This window comes from Phyllobates terribilis, unplaced genomic scaffold (assembly GCF_046119375.1).
Source record: "Phyllobates terribilis strain yellow unplaced genomic scaffold, ASM4611937v1 Scaffold_13__5_contigs__length_258822181, whole genome shotgun sequence".
NCBI lineage: Eukaryota > Metazoa > Chordata > Amphibia > Anura > Dendrobatidae > Phyllobates > Phyllobates terribilis.
Window position 1 is genome coordinate 212,212,850 of NW_027362773.1, and position 18,995 is coordinate 212,231,844.

Here is an 18,995-nt window from a genome sequence, read left to right on the forward strand (position 1 = left end):
ATATACAGCATGAGCCCCACACAGCCTCCCCATATACGGCATGAGCCCCACACAGCCTCCCCATATACGGCATGAGCCCCACACAGCCTCCCCATATACGGCATGAGCCCCACACAGCCTCCCCATATACGGCATGAGGACCCCATAGCCTCCCCATATACGGCATGAGGACCCCATAGCCTCCCCATATACAGCATGAACCCCACACAGCCTCCCCATATACAGCATGAGCCCCACACAGCCTCCCCATATACGGCATGAGCCCCACACAGCCTCCCCATATACGGCATGAGGACCCCATAGCCTCCCCATATACGGCATGAGGACCCCATAGCCTCCCCATATACAGCATGAGCCCCACACAGCCTCCCCATATACAGCATGAGCCCCACACAGCCTCCCCATATACGGCATGAGCCCCACACAGCCTCCCCATATACAGCATGAGCCCCACACAGCCTCCCCATATACAGCATGAACCCCACATAGCCTCCCCATATACAGCCTCCCCATATACAGCATGAGGCCCCCATAGCCACCCTATATACAGCATGAGCCCCACACAGCCTCCCCATATACAGCAAGAGCCCCACATAGCCTCCCCATATACAGCATGAGCCCCACATAGCCTCCCCATATACAGCATGAGCCCCACATAGCCTCCCCATATGAGCCCCACATAGCCTTCTTATATACAGCATGAGCCCCACATAGCCTTCTCATATACAGCATGAGCCCCACATAGCCTCCCCATATACAACATGAGCCCCACATAGCCTCCCCATATACGGCATGAGCCCCACATAGCCTTCCCATATACAGCATGAGCCCCACACAGCCTCCCCATATACAACCTCCCCAAATACAGCATGAGCCCCACAAAGCCTCCCCATATACAGCATGAGCCCCACACAGCCTCCCCATATACAACCTCCCCAAATACAGCATGAGCCCCACAAAGCCTCCCCATATACAACATGAAACCCACACAGCCTCCCCATATTCAGCATGAGCCCCACACAGCCTCCCCATATACAGCATGAGCCCCACACAGCCTCCCCATATACAGCATGAGCCCCACACAGCCTCCCCATATACGGCATGAGCCGCACATAGCCTCCCCATATACGGCACGAGCCGCACATAGCCTTCCCATATACGGCATGAGCCCCACACAGCCTCCCCATATACAGCATGAGCCCCACACAGCCTCCCCCATATACAACCTCCCCAAATACAGCATGAGCTCCACAAAGCCTCCCCATATACAGCATGAAACCCACACAGCCTCCCCATATACAGCATGAGCCCCACACAGCCTCCCCATATACAGCATGAGCCCCACACAGCCTCCCCATATACAGCATGAGCCCCACACAGCCTCCCCATATACGGCATGAGCCCCACACAGCCTCCCCATATACGGCATGAGCCCCACACAGCCTCCCCATATACGGCATGAGCCCCACACAGCCTCCCCATATACGGCATGAGCCCCACACAGCCTCCCCATATATGGCATGAGGACCCCATAGCCTCCCCATATACGGCATGAGGACCCCATAGCCTCCCCATTTACAGCATGAGCCCCATACAGCCTCCCCATATACAGCATGAGCCCCACACAGCCTCCCCATATACAGCATGAGCCCCACACAGCCTCCCCATATACAGCATGAGCCCCACACAGCCTCCCCACATACAGCATGAGCCCCACACAGCCTCCCCATATACAGCATGAGCCCCACATAGCCTCCCCATATGAGCCCCACATAGCCTTCTCATATACAGCATGAGCCCCACATAGCCTTCTCATATACAGCATGAGCCCCACATAGCCTCCCCATATACGCCATGAGCCCCACATAGCCTCCCCATATACAGCATGAGCCCCACACAGCCTCCCCATATACAACCTCCCCAAATACAGCATGAGCCCCACAAAGCCTCCCCATATACAGCATGAGCCCCACACAGCCTCCCCATATACAACCTCCCCAAATACAGCATGAGCCCCTCAAAGCCTCCCCATATACAACATGAAACCCACACAGCCTCCCCATATACAGCATGAGCCCCACACAGCCTCCCCATATTCAGCATGAGCCCCACACAGCCTCCCCATATACAGCATGAGCCCCACACAGCCTCCCCATATACGGCATGAGCCCCACACAGCCCCCCATATACGGCATGAGCCCCACACAGCCTCCCCATATACGGCATGAGCCCCATACAGCCTCACCATATACGGCATGAGGACCCCATAGCCTCCCCATATACGGCATGAGGACCCCATAGCCTCCCCATATACAGCATGAGCCCCACACAGCCTCCCCATATACAGCATGAGCTCCACACAGCCTCCCCATATACAGCATGAGCCCCACAAAGCCTCCCCATATACAGCATGAGCCCCACAAAGCCTCCCCATATACAGCATGAGCCCCACACAGCCTCCCCATATACAGCATGAGCCCCACATAGCCTCCCCATATACAGCCTCCCCATATACAGCATGAGGCCCCCATAGCCTCCCCATATACAGCATGAGGCCCCCATAGCCTCCCCATATACAGCATGAGCCCCACACAGCCTCCCCATATACAGCATGAGCCCCACATAGCCTCCCCATATGCAGCATGAGCCCCACATAGCCTCCCCATATACAGCATGAGCCCCACATAGCCTCCCCATATACAGCATGAGCCCCACATAGCCTCCCCATAAACAGCATGAGCCCCACATAGCCTCCCCATATGAGCCCCACACAGCCTCCCCATATACAGCATGAGCCCCACATAGCCTCCCCATATGAGCCCCACATAGCCTTCTCATATACAGCGTGAGCCCCACATAGCCTTCTCATATACAGCATGAGCCCCACATAGCCTCCCCATATACGGCATGAGCCCCACATAGCCTCCCCATATACGGCATGAGCCCCACATAGCCTCCCCATATACGGCACGAGCCCCACATAGCCTCCCCATATACGGCACGAGCCGCACATAGCCTCCCCATATACGGCACGAGCCGCACATAGCCTTCCCATATACGGCATGAGCCCCACACAGCCTCCCCATATACGGCATGAGCCCCACACAGCCTCCCCATATACGGCATGAGCCCCACATAGCCTCCCCATATACGGCATGAGCCCCATATAGCCTCCCCATATACGGCATGAGCCCCACATAGCCTCCCCATATACAGCATGAGCCCCACATAGCCTTCTCATATACAGCATGAGCCCCACATAGCCTCCCCATATACGGCATGAGCCCCACATAGCCTCCCCATATACGGCATGAGCCCCACATAGCCTCCCCATATACGGCATGAGCCCCACATAGCCTCCCCATATACGGCATGAGCCCCACACAGCCTCCCCATATATGGCATGAGGCCTCCATAGCCTTCCTATATACAGCATGAGACTCCCATAGCCTCCCCCATGTCCAACATGAGACCTCTATAGCCTCCCCCATGCCCAGCATGAGACCTCTATAGCCTCCCCCATGCCCAGCATGAGACCCCTATAGCCTCCCCATGTCCAGCCAAACATCCCATACACATTAAACAAAAAAAATAAAAAATAGAACACGACTTACTCACCTCTTTCCCGTTCCCCTGGTGTACTGCCTCTACTCCTGTCTCCGATGCACTGACTCTCTGCAGTGCACAGCTGACATGATGAAATGTTGTCATTGTCTCAGCTGCTTCAAATACTGCTTAGTGGGGGGCCGGTGGCCCCTCCTCTTGTTTGCATTTTAAGGATGCAGACAGCAGTGATGGAGGGCGGGGGAGGGCACGGTGCGGTCCGTGGGCCACTGTTTTCAGCCTCTCAGCTGTCTTGGTCTACGGGCCAGATTGGAACGCCCGCACTTTGCCCAGGTCTGCTATAGAGTCATTCGGACATTTGACTACAACCCCAAACCTGGAGAGAAACAATTCTGCTACCGTTTGTAGTTAGTAGTTGTTTTGTGATTTAATAACTTGTATCCAGATTGCAGTTATATTTCTTTTATATTTACTGCCTGCAAAAAGTTATATACTTATTCATTTCATTTTGAAAGTTATGTCTACTAATGTCTATATGTCTGTCTACTAATCAATACCATGGGTGACAAGAAGAGCAAACAAATCAATTTTGGAACAATTCCAGCCAGACATGTCACTAGAAGTAAGAATCACCAAGCTACGACTTGTCTACTTTGGACACATCATGCGAAGAGAAAAATCACTGGAAAAGGACATCATGGTCGGAAGAGTAGAAGAAGCAAGGCGAAGAGGAAGACCAGCAACCTGATGGCTTGATACAATCAAAATAATGGCAGAGAAGACTCTGGTGGCTCTATCTAGGCTTGCAGAAGATCGATCTTCCTACAGATCATCCATCAAGTTGCCATGGCTCGAGATCAACCATTAAATAGTGGAGGGGGAAAATTTCTTTATGAGTCTTGGGCAACCCATTGAATATCGGAATAGCCGGGTGATCAGGTAATAGATACTTTTTTGGCTTAACATTCAAAACCCCAAATAATATCTAAGCATTTGGATAATGTGGATTTAAAAGAAATGCGTCAGGGTTATGATCCATGATGGATCCATCAGTTTTTAAAAAGTTTTTTTATGATTCTAATGTAAAGACTCCTTTATCGTATGGATGGTTGTGCCGCTTTCCTTTTTTACCTCTGCTACTCAACAGCAGGATTTGGCATCCACTTATCAATGTCCCAGTGTACCTTGGATAATATCAGCGCAGTGATCTTGCCTTTCCCTTTTTTTTATGACCAGTCATCCATTTGCGTTTGAATTTGTGCCAATTCTTGTTGTCATTTTTTTTAGCAGATCATTTTTAGCAAAGTTCTACAAAAAGGAAAATAAAAAAAAACACAATTTTTTTTTATCCGTTGGATCAATGGTGGCCTCGTCAACTACCGTTTAGGTTTGCCACACTTGTTAATTAGTAGGGGAGATAAGCGGTGCCATAGAAATATAGAGCTGTAAGTGGAAGAATGGGATTGATCAGATATGCACAACACAATGAAATTGATACAAATTTTAATGTCATGTAATAGTAAAATGCTTTACAGATTAGTACATTAATGTTACATATAAGGAGTATATATATATATACACATACATACATGGAGAGAGAGAGCAGCTGACACCTGGTACTTTGTGTCCCTAATTAACCCTCGGATGATACTTTGCATTTATCTATTTATCTTGGCATGGATTAATACGTCACAGCATTCCACTTTACAGGCAGTCTTTCAGAACCTGGCACCATCAGCCTTCACCTGGCTGTCAGGTGGCAGAGGTTTGCCCAGGTGTTGCCCCACAGTCGGGCTATACTTCTCATCCGATCTGGCCTCCACCACTTCCTTCTTCAGCACAAATCCATCAGACAGCCCCACAAAGTCCTGAATGGGAAGGTACCTGAGGGGCTTTTCATCCCAAATTGTCTCCAGTCGCTTCTCCCAGTTCTTAAGTATCTTCACGCGAGCTTCCTGAGATATGTGCGCCACAGCGAACGAGATCTGAGGCTCCAGGACTTTAAATCCACAGAAATTCAAAATTCCATTCTACAAAAACAAAAAGAACCAAACTGAACTTCTTTCCCTTTTTTTTTTGAAAGTGAAAAACCTTTTAAAAAAAACACATGTGAAATTGCAATTGCATTTTTTAATTACGGTAAGCGTTTCTGCACTTGAAAATGTAAAATAATAAAAAAAAACACTCCAACAAATCAAAACTAAAAATGCATAAAAAAGTTAAATAAGACCCCAATGATAAGAAGAGCACACCTGTGGATAAAAATGGCAGCATTTCTGCACGTGGGAACATCTTCTTAATCAATGTTTCCTACTACAGAAACAGTATGTTTTTTTTCAGCTGCATTTTTTTTTTTGCAAAACACGCAGCAGCAGTGTACTTTGATTATTGGGTTCTTGACGTGTTTTTTTTTTTTGGCCTTTTCCTCTTTATATGCATTTTTTGTGCCTATTGAAGCAGTGTTTCTGGGATTATGTACCTAAAAAATGCAAGATGTTTTTTTTACATGTATTTTTTCAGAAGAGAAAACCAACTAAAAAACACATAGTTCAACAGCGTCATTCAATGCACAGCAAGCATAAGTTTTCATGAACTCACATCCAGTTTGCTTGAACTGTTAAACCCAGAGGATTCACTAAAGAACAAAAAAATGCCGCATCTACACTACATGGTCACCTATAGGCTGGGGCTAGATGGCGGCTTTGGCAGGATGTGATTTTCCTCTACGACTTGCTTGTTGCAGTTGCAGTACCATAGGGGGATTCATTCACTTGTCGGTTCCCTGCACTGCAATCCACGCTCCACGATCATGTGCGGCGCATGACAGTGACATCATGCACTGCCAGTGCCGACATGCTAAATTCAGCTGCCAGCTATAGAAGAAGACACATCATGGGAGTTGAGAAAGGTTTATTTCTTTTTTAAAATGTGCTGGAGAAGAATGAGGGACATTATTGCTGGAAGTAACCCAGGATGAAGGGGGCATTATTACTGGAAGGGGCTAGGAGGGGGGACATTATTACTGGAAGGGGCCAGGAGGGGGGACATTATTACTAGAAGGGGCCAGGAGAGGGGACATTATTATTGGAAGGGACCAGGAGGGGGGACATTATTACTGGAAGGGGCCAGGAGGGGGGACATTATTACTGGAAGGGGCCAGGAGGGGGGGAATTATTACTGGAAGGGGCCAGGAGGGGGGACATTATTACTGGAAGGGGCTAGAAGGGGGAACAGTATTAATTGAAGGGGCCAGGAGGGGGACAATATTAATAGAAGGGGCTAGGAAAGGGGACCTTATTACTGGAAGGCTATAGGAGGGGGGGACATTATTACTGGAAGAGGCGAGGAGGCGGACATTATTACTGGAAAGGGCTAGGAGGGGGGACATTATTACTAGAAGAGGCTAGGAGGGGGACATTATTAGTGGAAGGGGCTTGGAGTGGGGGACATTTTTACTGGAAGGGGCTAGGAGGGGGACAATATTACTGGAAGGGGCTAGGAGGGTGGACATTATTAATGGAAGGGGCTAGAAGAGCGGACATTATTAATTGAAGGGGCTAGGTGGTTGGACATTATTAATGGAAGGGGCTAGAAGAGCAGACATTATTAATTGAAGGGGCTAGGAGGGGGGGACATTATTACTAGAAGGGGCTAGGAGGGGGGACATTATTACTAATTATTACTAGAAGGATCGGGACATTATTAGTGGAAGGGGCTAGGAGGGGGGACATTATTAGTGGAAGGGGCTAGGAGGGGGGACATTATTAATGGATGGGACTAGAAGAGCGGATATTATTAATTGAAGGGGCTAGGAGGGGGGACATTTTTACTAGAAGGAACTAGGAGGGGGACATTATTAGAGGGGGCTAGGAGGGGGGACATTATTACTGGAAGAGGTTAGGAGGAGGGACATTATTACTGCAAGGAGCTAGAAGGGGGGACATTATTAGAAGAAGTCACCAGGATGGGAGACATTATTACAGGAAGGAGACTGGGTGGGGAACATTATTACGTAAGAGACAAATACACATGTTTTTAAAGATTCTAGAACACTAGAAGGGACCATACATTTTATCAACATGCAAGTGGGGGCCCAGGTCCAAATTTTGCACAGGTGCCTATTGGACTCCAGTTACATCACTGGCTGCTTATATTCCATATATTTGCCGTTTGCATGTATCTTGGTACAGTTCACACAGGCAGAAGGGTAATTATAGAATATTCCTCCTTCCTACATGTCATTCATATGGAGAGTTACATTAATGGTGCCTGGGAACCACAAGTGGTTGATGATACTGTGTCACCCCAGGCCTGGATGCCACAAATATTAAAGGCTGTGTCTGAGAGCAGGAGGGAGGTTCCCTGGTTAGGGACCATTAGCATGCAGCACCTCCTGTCTCAGGCCAGTAGGGGGAGCAGGCTGCCCCTATAAAAGCTGGAACTGAGGGCACGGTTAGGGAGACCAGAACCCACTTCTGAAGCATCTAGAAGGGTTCCCAGAGGAAAGGGACAGTTCAGCTGTAGCCAAGGAGTCCGTGAGGCAGTGGAGAAGCTGCAGGCCAGGGACAGAGGCGACGAGTGCCGGTCCTGGCTGAGAGAATCACCACCGGACATTGGGGTCCGAGGCTGTCAGGGTTGCAAGCCCAGCAGCAGATAACCAACCCGCGAGGGATTTCAGGTTCCTTGGCCTAAGAAGCCTGGAGGCGCCGCCACACAGAGGGTCCAGTACAGCAAGGAGAAGCAACAGGTACCTAAGGCCCGAGTCGCAAGCCATACAGGCGAAGTACACGGCCAGCTCAGGGACGTGGGCTATCACACCACGAAAAGGGGGATAGTCAGCAAGGGCAGAGAGAGAACGGTAGGCCTTCACACTCACCCTGATCAGTGGGGCTCGCCCGAATGCTCTCAGACACCCAGGCCCATTCCTACCTTGTACTCCTGTTGGGTCATTAGTACTAGCTACAATAAAGACCCTGGACTGTTTGAAGCAGACTCTGAACCCTTATTATAGCGGCCTGCACCATCACCCCCAGCATTCACCTACACTGCCCTGAGGCTACACTCTTCCCGTAGGGAGTTATCCTATCCCTGTGCTGCACACCAACATCAGCCTCAGCGGTCTCCCTTGCAGCGGCGGTCATCCCTGACCGCAATCCACGGGTGGCGTAGTCGGACATTCAAAAACCCTACAAATAGACTGCCACAGCATTTGGTCTGACCACCCTGAGCCACGGGATCGGGTTGCCACTACTACCCCCATCATCACACTAAAGCCCGGTTCCGGGTGCCCCAAGGCCCAGGGGGCGAGTCAATACCTCCTCTAGTTAATTGCAAGCTCTTCTGTTCTCCATTCCTATTGTAATTTGTAACCCATAGTGGGTCTTGTATTTGCAGGCTGTGCCATCCTTGTGACCACTGCACATGAAAGGGGCAAACTCCACTGATAACTTACCTGCAAAGGCCACAGGAAAATATTGATGTCGCCATTAATGCCGCTGGCTGACGACATTGATTCGGGGCCCCCAGTAGTGAAGGATAACATGGCTTTCTTATTCTTAAATAAAAAAAAAATTAAATGAAATCAAATTCATTAAGATTTCCCCCTAGAATCTAATATCACAGCTGTAGGAAGAGATTACAGAATGCAAATCCATGGCGTCTGATAATCCAGAAAACCTAATATTCAACATAACATTTACTATTTATCAAAGTCATGTGTCTTTTTTTCTAACCTGTGGTATTCATTGATGTTTTTTAGCACCAAATTCTGTAAAAAATGTGCATGCAGGTCATGAATTTGGTGCAAAATTAAAAATGCTCTTTTTGTTTTTAATATTTTTTTAGCAAATTTTTTTTTTTGTTTAGCACCAAATGTTGCAAATCCTTTAAATAAAGTGGCGCGTTTGTCTTAAAAAAAAAAAGCATCAAATTAAAAAAAAACTCTATTCCAGGGGTAAACTGGAGTGAGACTCGCCAGAAAAAAAGCTCCATAAGATCTGGATAAGTAAAGTTGTCGAGGAAAAAGAAAAAAGAAAAGAAAAAAGTGGTGCAAAACGTATAGAGAATCAGGCGTAAATTATAAAACCACTAAATTATTCCATAAAAGTGGAGAAACAAGAATGATGAATGGAAGGCAAAACGTGGACATCTTCTTTGATTGACAGCTCTGGTCTCACAGAAGCCACAGGAGGGCGGAGGTAAGTGGGAAGGTGAACTGAACAGCCCGGCCACGCCCATGGTGCACCAAGCAGCTTATTAGCATACATGAATAAAGAAAATTTTCAAAAAGACAAAATTGGATTCATCAATGTCTTCGCGTCTTTTTTTTCTGGAGTAAAAATGGTTCTAACAGTGACATTTATGCTTGCGCTTTATTCATTATTTAATTTTCGCACGGTTTTTAATTTGGACATGGTTTTCCTATTGCAGACGACTTTTTGAAATTTAGCAACATTTTTAAGCAGTTGAACAAAAATAGTTCTAATTTTATTTTTGAGCAGTTTCAGACCAAAGTGAGACATATTAAAGGGACGTGCTACTTTTTGGGCTCTTAAAAGCTGCACAAAAAAGCTAAAAAGATTTAAAAAAAAAAAAAACAAAGAACATGTTTGATTCCCCTTCTCGCTTTTTCGCCATTTTGAAGAACTTGGCACAAAAAAACAACAACGTACAATGCAAGACAAAAAAGAAAAGTCACCTTAGAAAGAAATGATAAATTGGGGCCTAAAAGGTACTTTTTTTTAATTAGGGCTAGTCCCTCTACAAGATGCTGTGCTTGGTTTGAACAGTCATTTTGTGCTGACACACTCCATTTAAAGGGATAAGGACTTTCACACTATATAGCAGATGTATGTTGTACACAGGCAATGCTTGTGCATGACGGCTGAAATATAAAAGTCAGAGGTTGGTTTACCTTCAATAGTCCTCCAGAATACATTGTTTGATAGTTGTATGCAAACCCTATAGATATGACTCGCTCCACCCAACCCTTCATTAGGGCGGGCATCCCGAACCAGTACAAGGGGAACTGGGAAACAAAAAAAATAAATGTCACTTTTAATTCAAGGCAAAGTCATCCCCCTTTTTTCTATAAGGAGACCCCAAAATACTTAAAAGAGAATACTAATGTCATGTACCACCCCTCAGGCCATGCAATAGGCATAAAAACAGGGATTTAAAGGTGTATTGTGCAATATACATTTTTCTTTTACTATTTTTTTTATAGGACCCTCTTGGGTGACATATGGTAACATAGGTTGGAGCCTCCAGACTCAAATTTTTGGGTTTATCTAATTATTTTATTACACTTACCTGAAAGATCACAAGATCAGCTTTCTCCACCTTCTTCTGCTCTCCCTGTATGTCATTGGCGAGGCGTCCCTCCTGCCACGCGATCTGAATCTCGGAGCTATATTTGAAATTATTCGGCTCCTTGGGGCTACCTGTATTATAGCAGAATTGGTTATAATAGGCCTGCAGAAATTTATGGTTTGTAAGAGTAGCTGACAATCTGTATCTATCTAGCTATTGCAGGACTGCAATTCCCAACATGCCAGCCAGAGAGTCGCTAATTTTCTATAAGGCCCAGTCTTGTGATCTGGGGAATTATCTACAATTCCCAACATTACCTATGTACAACAGTGGCGTGGTTTTTGGAAACAGATCACTTTTTCTTGTCCAGGACAATTCCTTTAAACAGGATCTACCACTTGCTATAATTGTGTACATTTTTTACCTGGTGTAAATGCCGCTGTTCTGAATCCAGCGCCTTTTTTATTTTTTTCCTGTGCCTCTCCGTTCCTGAGATATGGCCCCTTCTTACCTGGATATAAATCTAGGCTTCTTAGTTAAGTGGGCGTGGTCATGAAGAAGACGCCCACAAGGAAGAATAAATGACCACGCCCACTCAGATAAAAGGATTTGATTTATCTTCAGGGAAGAAGGGGCCATATCTTAGGAACGGAGAGGCGCAGGAAGAAAAGGAAAACATCGCCAGATTCAGGAGAACAGCGGCATTTAGACAACGTAAGAAAATGACATATTTATGGCAAGTGAAAAGCCCCCTTTAAGTGCTGCCTATTAGTCTTACCTGTGATATCATCTCGTGACAGGACAGCGTGAAACTTCATCTCATAAAGATCAGACACAAGAACCGTCCATCCATTCTTCTCTAGAGCTGCCTTAGTCACTTCTTTCATGGCATAGTTAAAAGATGTCCGTTCTTGGTGAGCTAATACAATCAGTGCGGTTTTACCTATAAATAGCAGAACACACAATAAATCATTTTTAAGTTTTGACTCCCCTTCCAGGCCACTGATTTGGTCACATATTTGGAATTGCTTAACTAACAAATCCCTATTGTTGCCAATCGCATAGTAACAACATCATAGGGAATTGCTGTTTGAGCAATTCTCTAATACATAGTGTAAAATGATCTCAAGGTGAAAATTATCGTTAAAAAAATTAAATAATGAAGTGCAAAATGTATAGAAGTTAACCCCCAATAACATCCTGTATAGATTTAGTATGTATAATACTAACCATAAACTTATACATTAAATCATACAATGCCAGCCATTGGGACCAACAGATTGGACTGGTTTTACCCTAAAACGTCCAATCCTATTGGCCTTGTGTGATAAGAGGCGCCAGAAACGCCCATTTCACGCATATCTCATTCTTACCATAGAAAGCAATGTCTATGGCTATTATGCAACCATTGTTGCTGCCCTCGGATGTCAATGTCATTCACTTTGAAGGCTGACAATAGTAAAGCATTTTTCCCCTGGGGGGAGGTCAATATAAAAAATTGTATGCCGTCACTAGATGAATGGAGTGCAGCGTTTATATTTTGTCTTCAATGATGATTATCATGATTTTCCAATTTATTCCAAATGGGAAGAACACATAAAAGATTTTACTCACCATCTATTTTATTATGCTATAATTTTTCCATGCTTTACACTGCAGCTCAGCTCTGTTACATTGTCTGCAATGTATAAATGCAATTGGAGACTCCAGGGCATCGAATGTAAATATCTGTTGTACTACTAGAGGGACCTCTTCAGATCCCTCAAGTTCAACGTCCTATGAACAACCGGTCCAATAGGCAATCTTGTAGAACACCAGTAAGGCTTACAATGCAAAACTGGGCAGAACTGCTCTTAAAGGATCCCTGGCATTTTAAAATTTACCTTTAAAATGAGCAAGGTTGGCCCTCCTGGGGGACACACCGGAGACTCACCTGACATAGCGTCCTTTTACTGTCGTCTAAACAAGAAGAGAAGGATTCAACTTTGCTCAGTCGATGTCGCCTTATTGACGTGCGCACTAGAACTGCAGATCAGTGGGAGAAACCGGTGATTTTATAGAGTAGGTGAACTGACTTGACCTGCCGGAGGAGCTGGCACCGTGACAAGGGTAAATAACAGATTATGGAATTTATTCTATGAAAATACTCCCCGCCTCTACTACAGCAACAGCAACAGAATAGACCCCAGCCCAGAACCCAGCCGATTCCTCAAGGTGTAAATATTGAAAAATAACTATTAATGGAAATATATTACATCACTATTATGTGCACGGGGAATAGCAGAGATGAACGAGAATTAGTAAAATATGCAAAAAATCCACAGTAGGTTTTCCTAAAACTTTATATAACTTTAGACTTTCTACAATAAGATTAAAACGGATTTTCTACCAACAGAAAAAAAATCCTTAGGGTTTTTTTTAACTACAAATTAATGAAACTTACTAAAATACTTAGGTTTAAAAACTTTATAGATTGCCCAATTTCATTTCCCCTTGTGTGGTCCCAGAAGTGGGGCTTCTGTTGTCAGCTGCAACGTCAAGCTCCAGTTGCAAGAAGTTTACTCCCTTCTTTTTGTCGGTGCCATGTATGCAAGGGCTAGTTCAGATTCTAAACTAAGCCAGTCCCCTTCCCTGTCTCTAACATCAGATGCAATAAAAAGGTGCTGGCTTAGCTAATGAACTAATCCGGATAGCCAGCCGCCTTCTCTTTCTATGAATCAGCTGCAATTAAAAAATAGCATCTGGCTCAGCTAATGAATTGCACATGTCTCTTCATCAGCTATGATGAATAAGCAACTGGCTTAAGTAAAGAACCGAGCCAGGCAGGCAGCCCCCTTCTCTGTCTTTGCATCAGCTGCAATAAAAAAAGCATCTGGCTTAACTATTGAAATGAGCCAGACAGACATCCCCTTTCTCTTCATCTATCAGCTGTGTAAAAAAAATAGGGTCTGGCTTAGCTAACGAACTGAGACAAAAGCCTTCTCTGTATCTATTAGCTTCAATAAAAAATGGATCTGGCTTAGCTAATTAACTGAGCCAATCCCCTTTTCTGTATCTGTCATCTACAATAAAAAAGGGATCTGGCTTAGCTAATAAAACTGAGACAGCCCCCTTCTCTGTATCTATCAGCTGCAATTAAAAAGGGTCTGTCTTAGCTATTGAACTGAGCCAGCCCCCATTTCTATCAGCTTAAATAAAAAAGGGTCTGTCTTGGTTAATGAACTGAGCCAGCCTCCTCCTCTGTATCTATCAGTTGCAATAAAAAAGGGCCTGTCTTAGAAAAGGGGGCTGGCTCAGTTCAATAGCCAAGACAAACCCTTTTTTTATTTAAGCTGATAGCTAATGAACTGAGCCAGCCCCCTTTTCTATCAGCTTAAATAAAAAAAGGTCTGCCTTGGCTAATGAACTGAGCCGGCCCCCTTTTCTAAGACAGGCCATTTTTTATTGCAGTTGATAGATACAGAGAAGGAGGCTGGCTCAGTTAATTAGCCAAGACAAACCTTTTTTTGCTTAAGCTGATAGAAAAGGGGGCTGGCTCAGTTCATTAGCTAGCAACTTAAATAAAAAAGGGTCTGTCTTGGCTAATTAACTGAGCCAGCTTCCTTCTCTGTATCTATCAGCTTAAATAAAAAAAGGATCTGTCTTAGCTAATATACTGGGCCAACCCCCTTTTCTATCAGCTTAAATAATAAAAGATCTGGCTAGGCAAATTAACTGATCCAGCCACCTTCTCCATATCCATTAGCTGCAATAAAAAAGGGTCTGGATTATATACAGAGAAGGGGGCTGGCTCAGTTCATTAGCTATAGGCTGCAATAAAAAAGAGTCTGGCTTAGCTAATGAATTGAGACAGCCCCCTTCTTTGTCACGGACCCATGCAATGGGAAGTGAAATTCCATTATCGCTAAAGCTTACAAAATTAAAGTATATTAGTAATTTGAATTTATTTAGATTTGAAATTCACTGAAAAATCTTTTTGTCAATCAACCCCTTAAATAGGCACAATTTTATTACTTCAAGAGGATCTGTCGCCATCACTTACATGTCAGTAAATGGAGAATCCTCGCTCAATAGAATATACCATAAAGGTGCCTGTCCCAAAGGTGGCATGCATCTCCAGAACAGGAATCTGCCATCTTACACCCATGTGTTGGGCTCTCCTTACACTATGGAAAGTTGCTTAACGATTTACAGCTCAGTAACGTAGAGGCTCTGCATGAATAACCAAGTAACGGAAAGAAGCATCTGAGGGTGTGTGCCAACCTGGCACCGCTCCGCAATGTAGTCAAACTGGCATTCAACATCGAGCAGCAGATTAGCCGGGGAATAAATGAAGACTCCATTCATTAACTTATCAAATATTAGAAATTAAAATGCGATTCTCATTATGGAGACATTTCTGCATCCCCCTTTCACATGATGTGTTGGGGATGTGTGAGCTACAAAGGCACAGGAAACTTGGTAAAAGTTGAAGGAAAGATGAATGCAGCACGTTATCAGCAAATACTGGAGGCAAATTTGCACTCATCAGCCCGGAAGCTGCGCATGGGACATACTTGGACGTTCCAACATAACAACGATCCAAAACACAAGGCCAAGTCGACCTGTCATTGTCTACAGCAGAACAAAGTGAAGGCTCTGGAGTGGCCATCTCAGTCTCCTGATCTCAATATCATTGAGCCACTCTGGGGAGATCTCAAGCACGCTAGACAGCCCAGGAATTTACAGGAACTGGAGACTTTTTGCCAAGAAGAATGTGCCGCTTTACCATCTGAGAAATTAAAGAACCTCATCCACAACTTCCACAAAAGACTTCAAGCTGTCATTAAAGTTAGAGGGGGCAATACACGATATTAAGAACTGGGGTATGTGAACTTTTGATCAGGGTCATTTGGATGTTTTTGGTTGTCATTAAGATTTAAAAAGAGAAAACACAGTAGTTTGACAATAAATGGCTTCACCCAACCAATAACCATGAGTGGAGAAAATGTTTTTTTGTTATTATTCATATTCTCTGAAACAAGGCCAAGAAAGGAAAAATTCTGCTGGGGTATGTAAACTTTTGAGCACACCACACCACACACTCACCTCTCTCCCGTTCCCCTGGCGCTCAGCCTCTGCTCCTGTCTCTGATGCACTGACCCTCCGCAGTACACAGCTGACGCGATGAAATGATGTCATTGCATCAGCTGTTTCAAATGCTGATTGGTGGAAGAGGGGGCCGATGGCCCCTCCTCCGCCAATGCATTCTCCGTTGTCTGCATTCTGAGGATACAGACAGCAGTGACAGCGGTGGTGGCGGGGGAGGGCACGGTGCGGCCCGTGGGCCACTGTTTTCAGCCCCTCGGCTGTCTCAGTCCGCGGGCTGGATTGGAACAGCCAGAGGACCGGATGTGGTCCACAGGCCATACTTTGCCCAAGTCTGCTAAAGAATCATTCAAACATTTGACTAGAACACCCATCCTAGAGAGAAACAATTCTTTGGAATTAGCAGTTGTTTTGTGGTTTAATAGCTTGTATCCAGATTGCAGTTATATTTCTTTTCCATTTACTGCCTGCAAAAAGTTATATGTGACACCCCAGGGGTCTGGTTGCCACAGTAACGTAATGTTATGTCTGAGAGCAGGTGGGAGGTCCTTTAGTCAGGGATCCTGTGCATGCCACACCTCCTGCCCAGTCTTGGGAGGGGAAGAACTTCCCCTATATAAACCTGGGGCTGAGGCAGGGTGAGTGAGTAGAAGAAGAGAAGAAGTAGAGACAGCATAGGAAGAAACAGGAGAGTTCCAAGGAGTCAGGGGCTGGCAGCTGCAGCGCTCGCCCTGACTAAGAAGATTCTTTACCGGACCCGGAGTCCGAGGCTGTGGGGACTAACTTCTACCCAGCAGCAGAATCCGTCAGGCAGGGGATTTCAGGTCCTCTGGCCCAGAAGCCCGAAGGCACGGTCACACGCGTGGGACCAGCACCGCCATCGTGGAGCGGAAGCCATTAGAAGGCCCCGAGTCACCGGCCATACGGGTGAGCACCACACGGTACACTCAGGGACGTGGGTTACTTACATCAGCTTCTAGCAAGGTAGCCAGAAGAGTACAGTCAGCTTGGGAGGCCTACAACTACGCCTGGCCAGGGGAGATCCCATCTGCTCAAAGACTGACCAGGCCCCGTTTGCTAGCAAGTACTCCGGGAGGGTCTGTCGTTGTTACCAGTAAAGACCCTGAACTACACCGTACCGTCTCTGAGTGGTTCCTGCTACCCCCATCATCCACGTCGGCTGCCCTGAGGCCATACCCCTCCCGTTGGGGGTTATACTATCACGCTGCACAATCCTACCACCGGCCTCAGCGGTCTGCCCTGCAGCAGCAGCTCCCTGGCTGCTCTCAACGGGTGGCGTAGTCAGGGCCGGCGTCAGCACCCGGCGCACCCGGGCAAATGCCGGGGCCCTGAGCAGGCAGAGGGGCCCACTGGCGGTCGCGCACCCCGCTGTGCTATGGGCGGAGGAGAGCGATGTCAGCGCCCGCCCTTCTCCGCCGCTTGCTCAGGGCCCCGGCAGCCCGATACTTACCTCTCCCCGTGCCTCCGCAGATCCACTGTCTTCCTGCTCTGCGCTCCCTGTGACGTCTCAGGTCAGAGGGCGCGGTGACGTCTTTTCACCGCGCCCTCCCTGAGCCGTCACAGGGAGCGCTGAGCTGGAAGACGCCGACAACGCTAGAGTTCGGAGCCGAGCAGCGAGCGGCGAGCGGCGGGCGGCGGGCAGCAGGCAGCAGGTAGCAGGTGAGGAGAAGGGAGGTGAGTATTTGATTTTTTTTTTTTTAATGTATGGAGGCATGGGGCATTATAAAGAGAAGGGGGGGGGCATCCTGCATGGGGCATTATAAAGAGAAGGGGGGGGGGACATCCTGCATGGGGCATTATATAGAGGGGGGGGGCAGCCTGCATGGGGCATTATAAAGAGAAGGGGGGGGGGACATCCTGCATGGGGCATTATATAGAGGGGGGGGCAGCCTGCATGGGGCATTATAAAGAGAAGGGGGGGGGGCATCCTGCATGGGGCATTATAAAGAGAAGGGGGGGGACATCCTGCATGGGGCATTATATAGAGGGGGGGGGCAGCCTGCATGGGGCATTATAAAGAGAAGGGGGGGGGACATCCTGCATGGGGCATTATATAGAGGGGGGGGGCAGCCTGCATGGGGCATTATATAGAGGGGGGGGGCATCCTGCATGGGGCATTATATAGAGGGGGGGGGCATCCTGCATGGGGCATTATAAAGAGAAGGGGGGGGGACATCCTGCATGGGGCATTATATAGAGGGGGGGGGCAGCCTGCATGGGGCATTATAAAGAGAAGGGGGGGGGGACATCCTGCATGGGGCATTATATAGAGGGGGGGCAGCCTGCATGGGGCATTATAAAGAGAAGGGGGGGGGCATCCTGCATGGGGCATTATAAAGAGAAGGGGGGGGGACATCCTGCATGGGGCATTATATAGAGGGGGGGGGCAGCCTGCATGGGGCATTATAAAGAGAAGGGGGGGGGGACATCCTGCATGGGGCATTATATAGAGGGGGGGGCAGCCTGCATGGGGCATTATATAGAGGGGGGGGGCATCCTGCATGGGGCATTATATAGAGGGGGGGGGCAGCCTGCATGGGGCATTATATAGAGGGGGGGACATGCTGCATGGGGCATTATATAGAGGGGGGGGGACATCCTGCATGGGGCATTATAAGGTGGGGAACAGCCTGCATGGGGCATTATATAGAGGGGGGGGGGCAGCCTGCATGGGGCATTATATAGAGGGGGGGGGACATCCTGCATGGGGCATTATATAGAGGGGGGGGCAGCCTGCATGGGGCATTATATAGAGGGGGGGGACATCCTGCATGGGGCATTATATAGAGGGGGGGGCATCCTGCATGGGGCATTATAAGGTGGGGAACAGCCTGCATGGGGCATTATATAGAGGGGGGGGGACATCCTGCATGGGGCATTATATAGAGGGGGGGGCAGCCTGCATGGGGCATTATATAGAGGGGGGGGGACATCCTGCATGGGGCATTATATAGAGGGGGGGGGACATCCTGCATGGGGCATTATAAGGTGGGGAACAGCCTGCATGGGGC

General features: G+C 47.2%; 1 protein-coding gene across 1 annotated transcript; it reads right to left on the minus strand.

Annotated features, from left to right (window-relative positions):
- Window positions 1-5,050: 5,050 nt before the first annotated feature.
- LOC141174366 (NAD(P)H dehydrogenase [quinone] 1-like) lies at window positions 5,051-12,952 on the minus strand. Its single transcript, XM_073659259.1, has 6 exons — window positions 12,809-12,952; window positions 11,654-11,818; window positions 10,876-11,006; window positions 10,478-10,591; window positions 9,017-9,118; window positions 5,051-5,594 (listed from the first exon to the last, which is right to left on the minus strand). The coding sequence occupies exons 1-6, from the start codon at window positions 12,813-12,815 to the stop codon at window positions 5,283-5,285; spliced, it is 831 nt and encodes a 276-aa protein (XP_073515360.1). The 5' UTR covers window positions 12,816-12,952; the 3' UTR covers window positions 5,051-5,282.
- Between the last annotated feature and the right edge of the window lie 6,043 nt (window positions 12,953-18,995).

Coding starts and splice junctions, on each gene's coding strand:
- LOC141174366 (XM_073659259.1), bottom strand. Junction 10,592..10,875: donor CTGATCTTGTGATCTTTCAG/GTAAGTGTAATA, acceptor TTTGTTTCCCAG/TTCCCCTTGTACTGGTTCGG. Junction 9,119..10,477: donor ATTCTGGAGGACTATTGAAG/GTAAACCAACCT, acceptor TTTTTATTTAAG/AATAAGAAAGCCATGTTATC.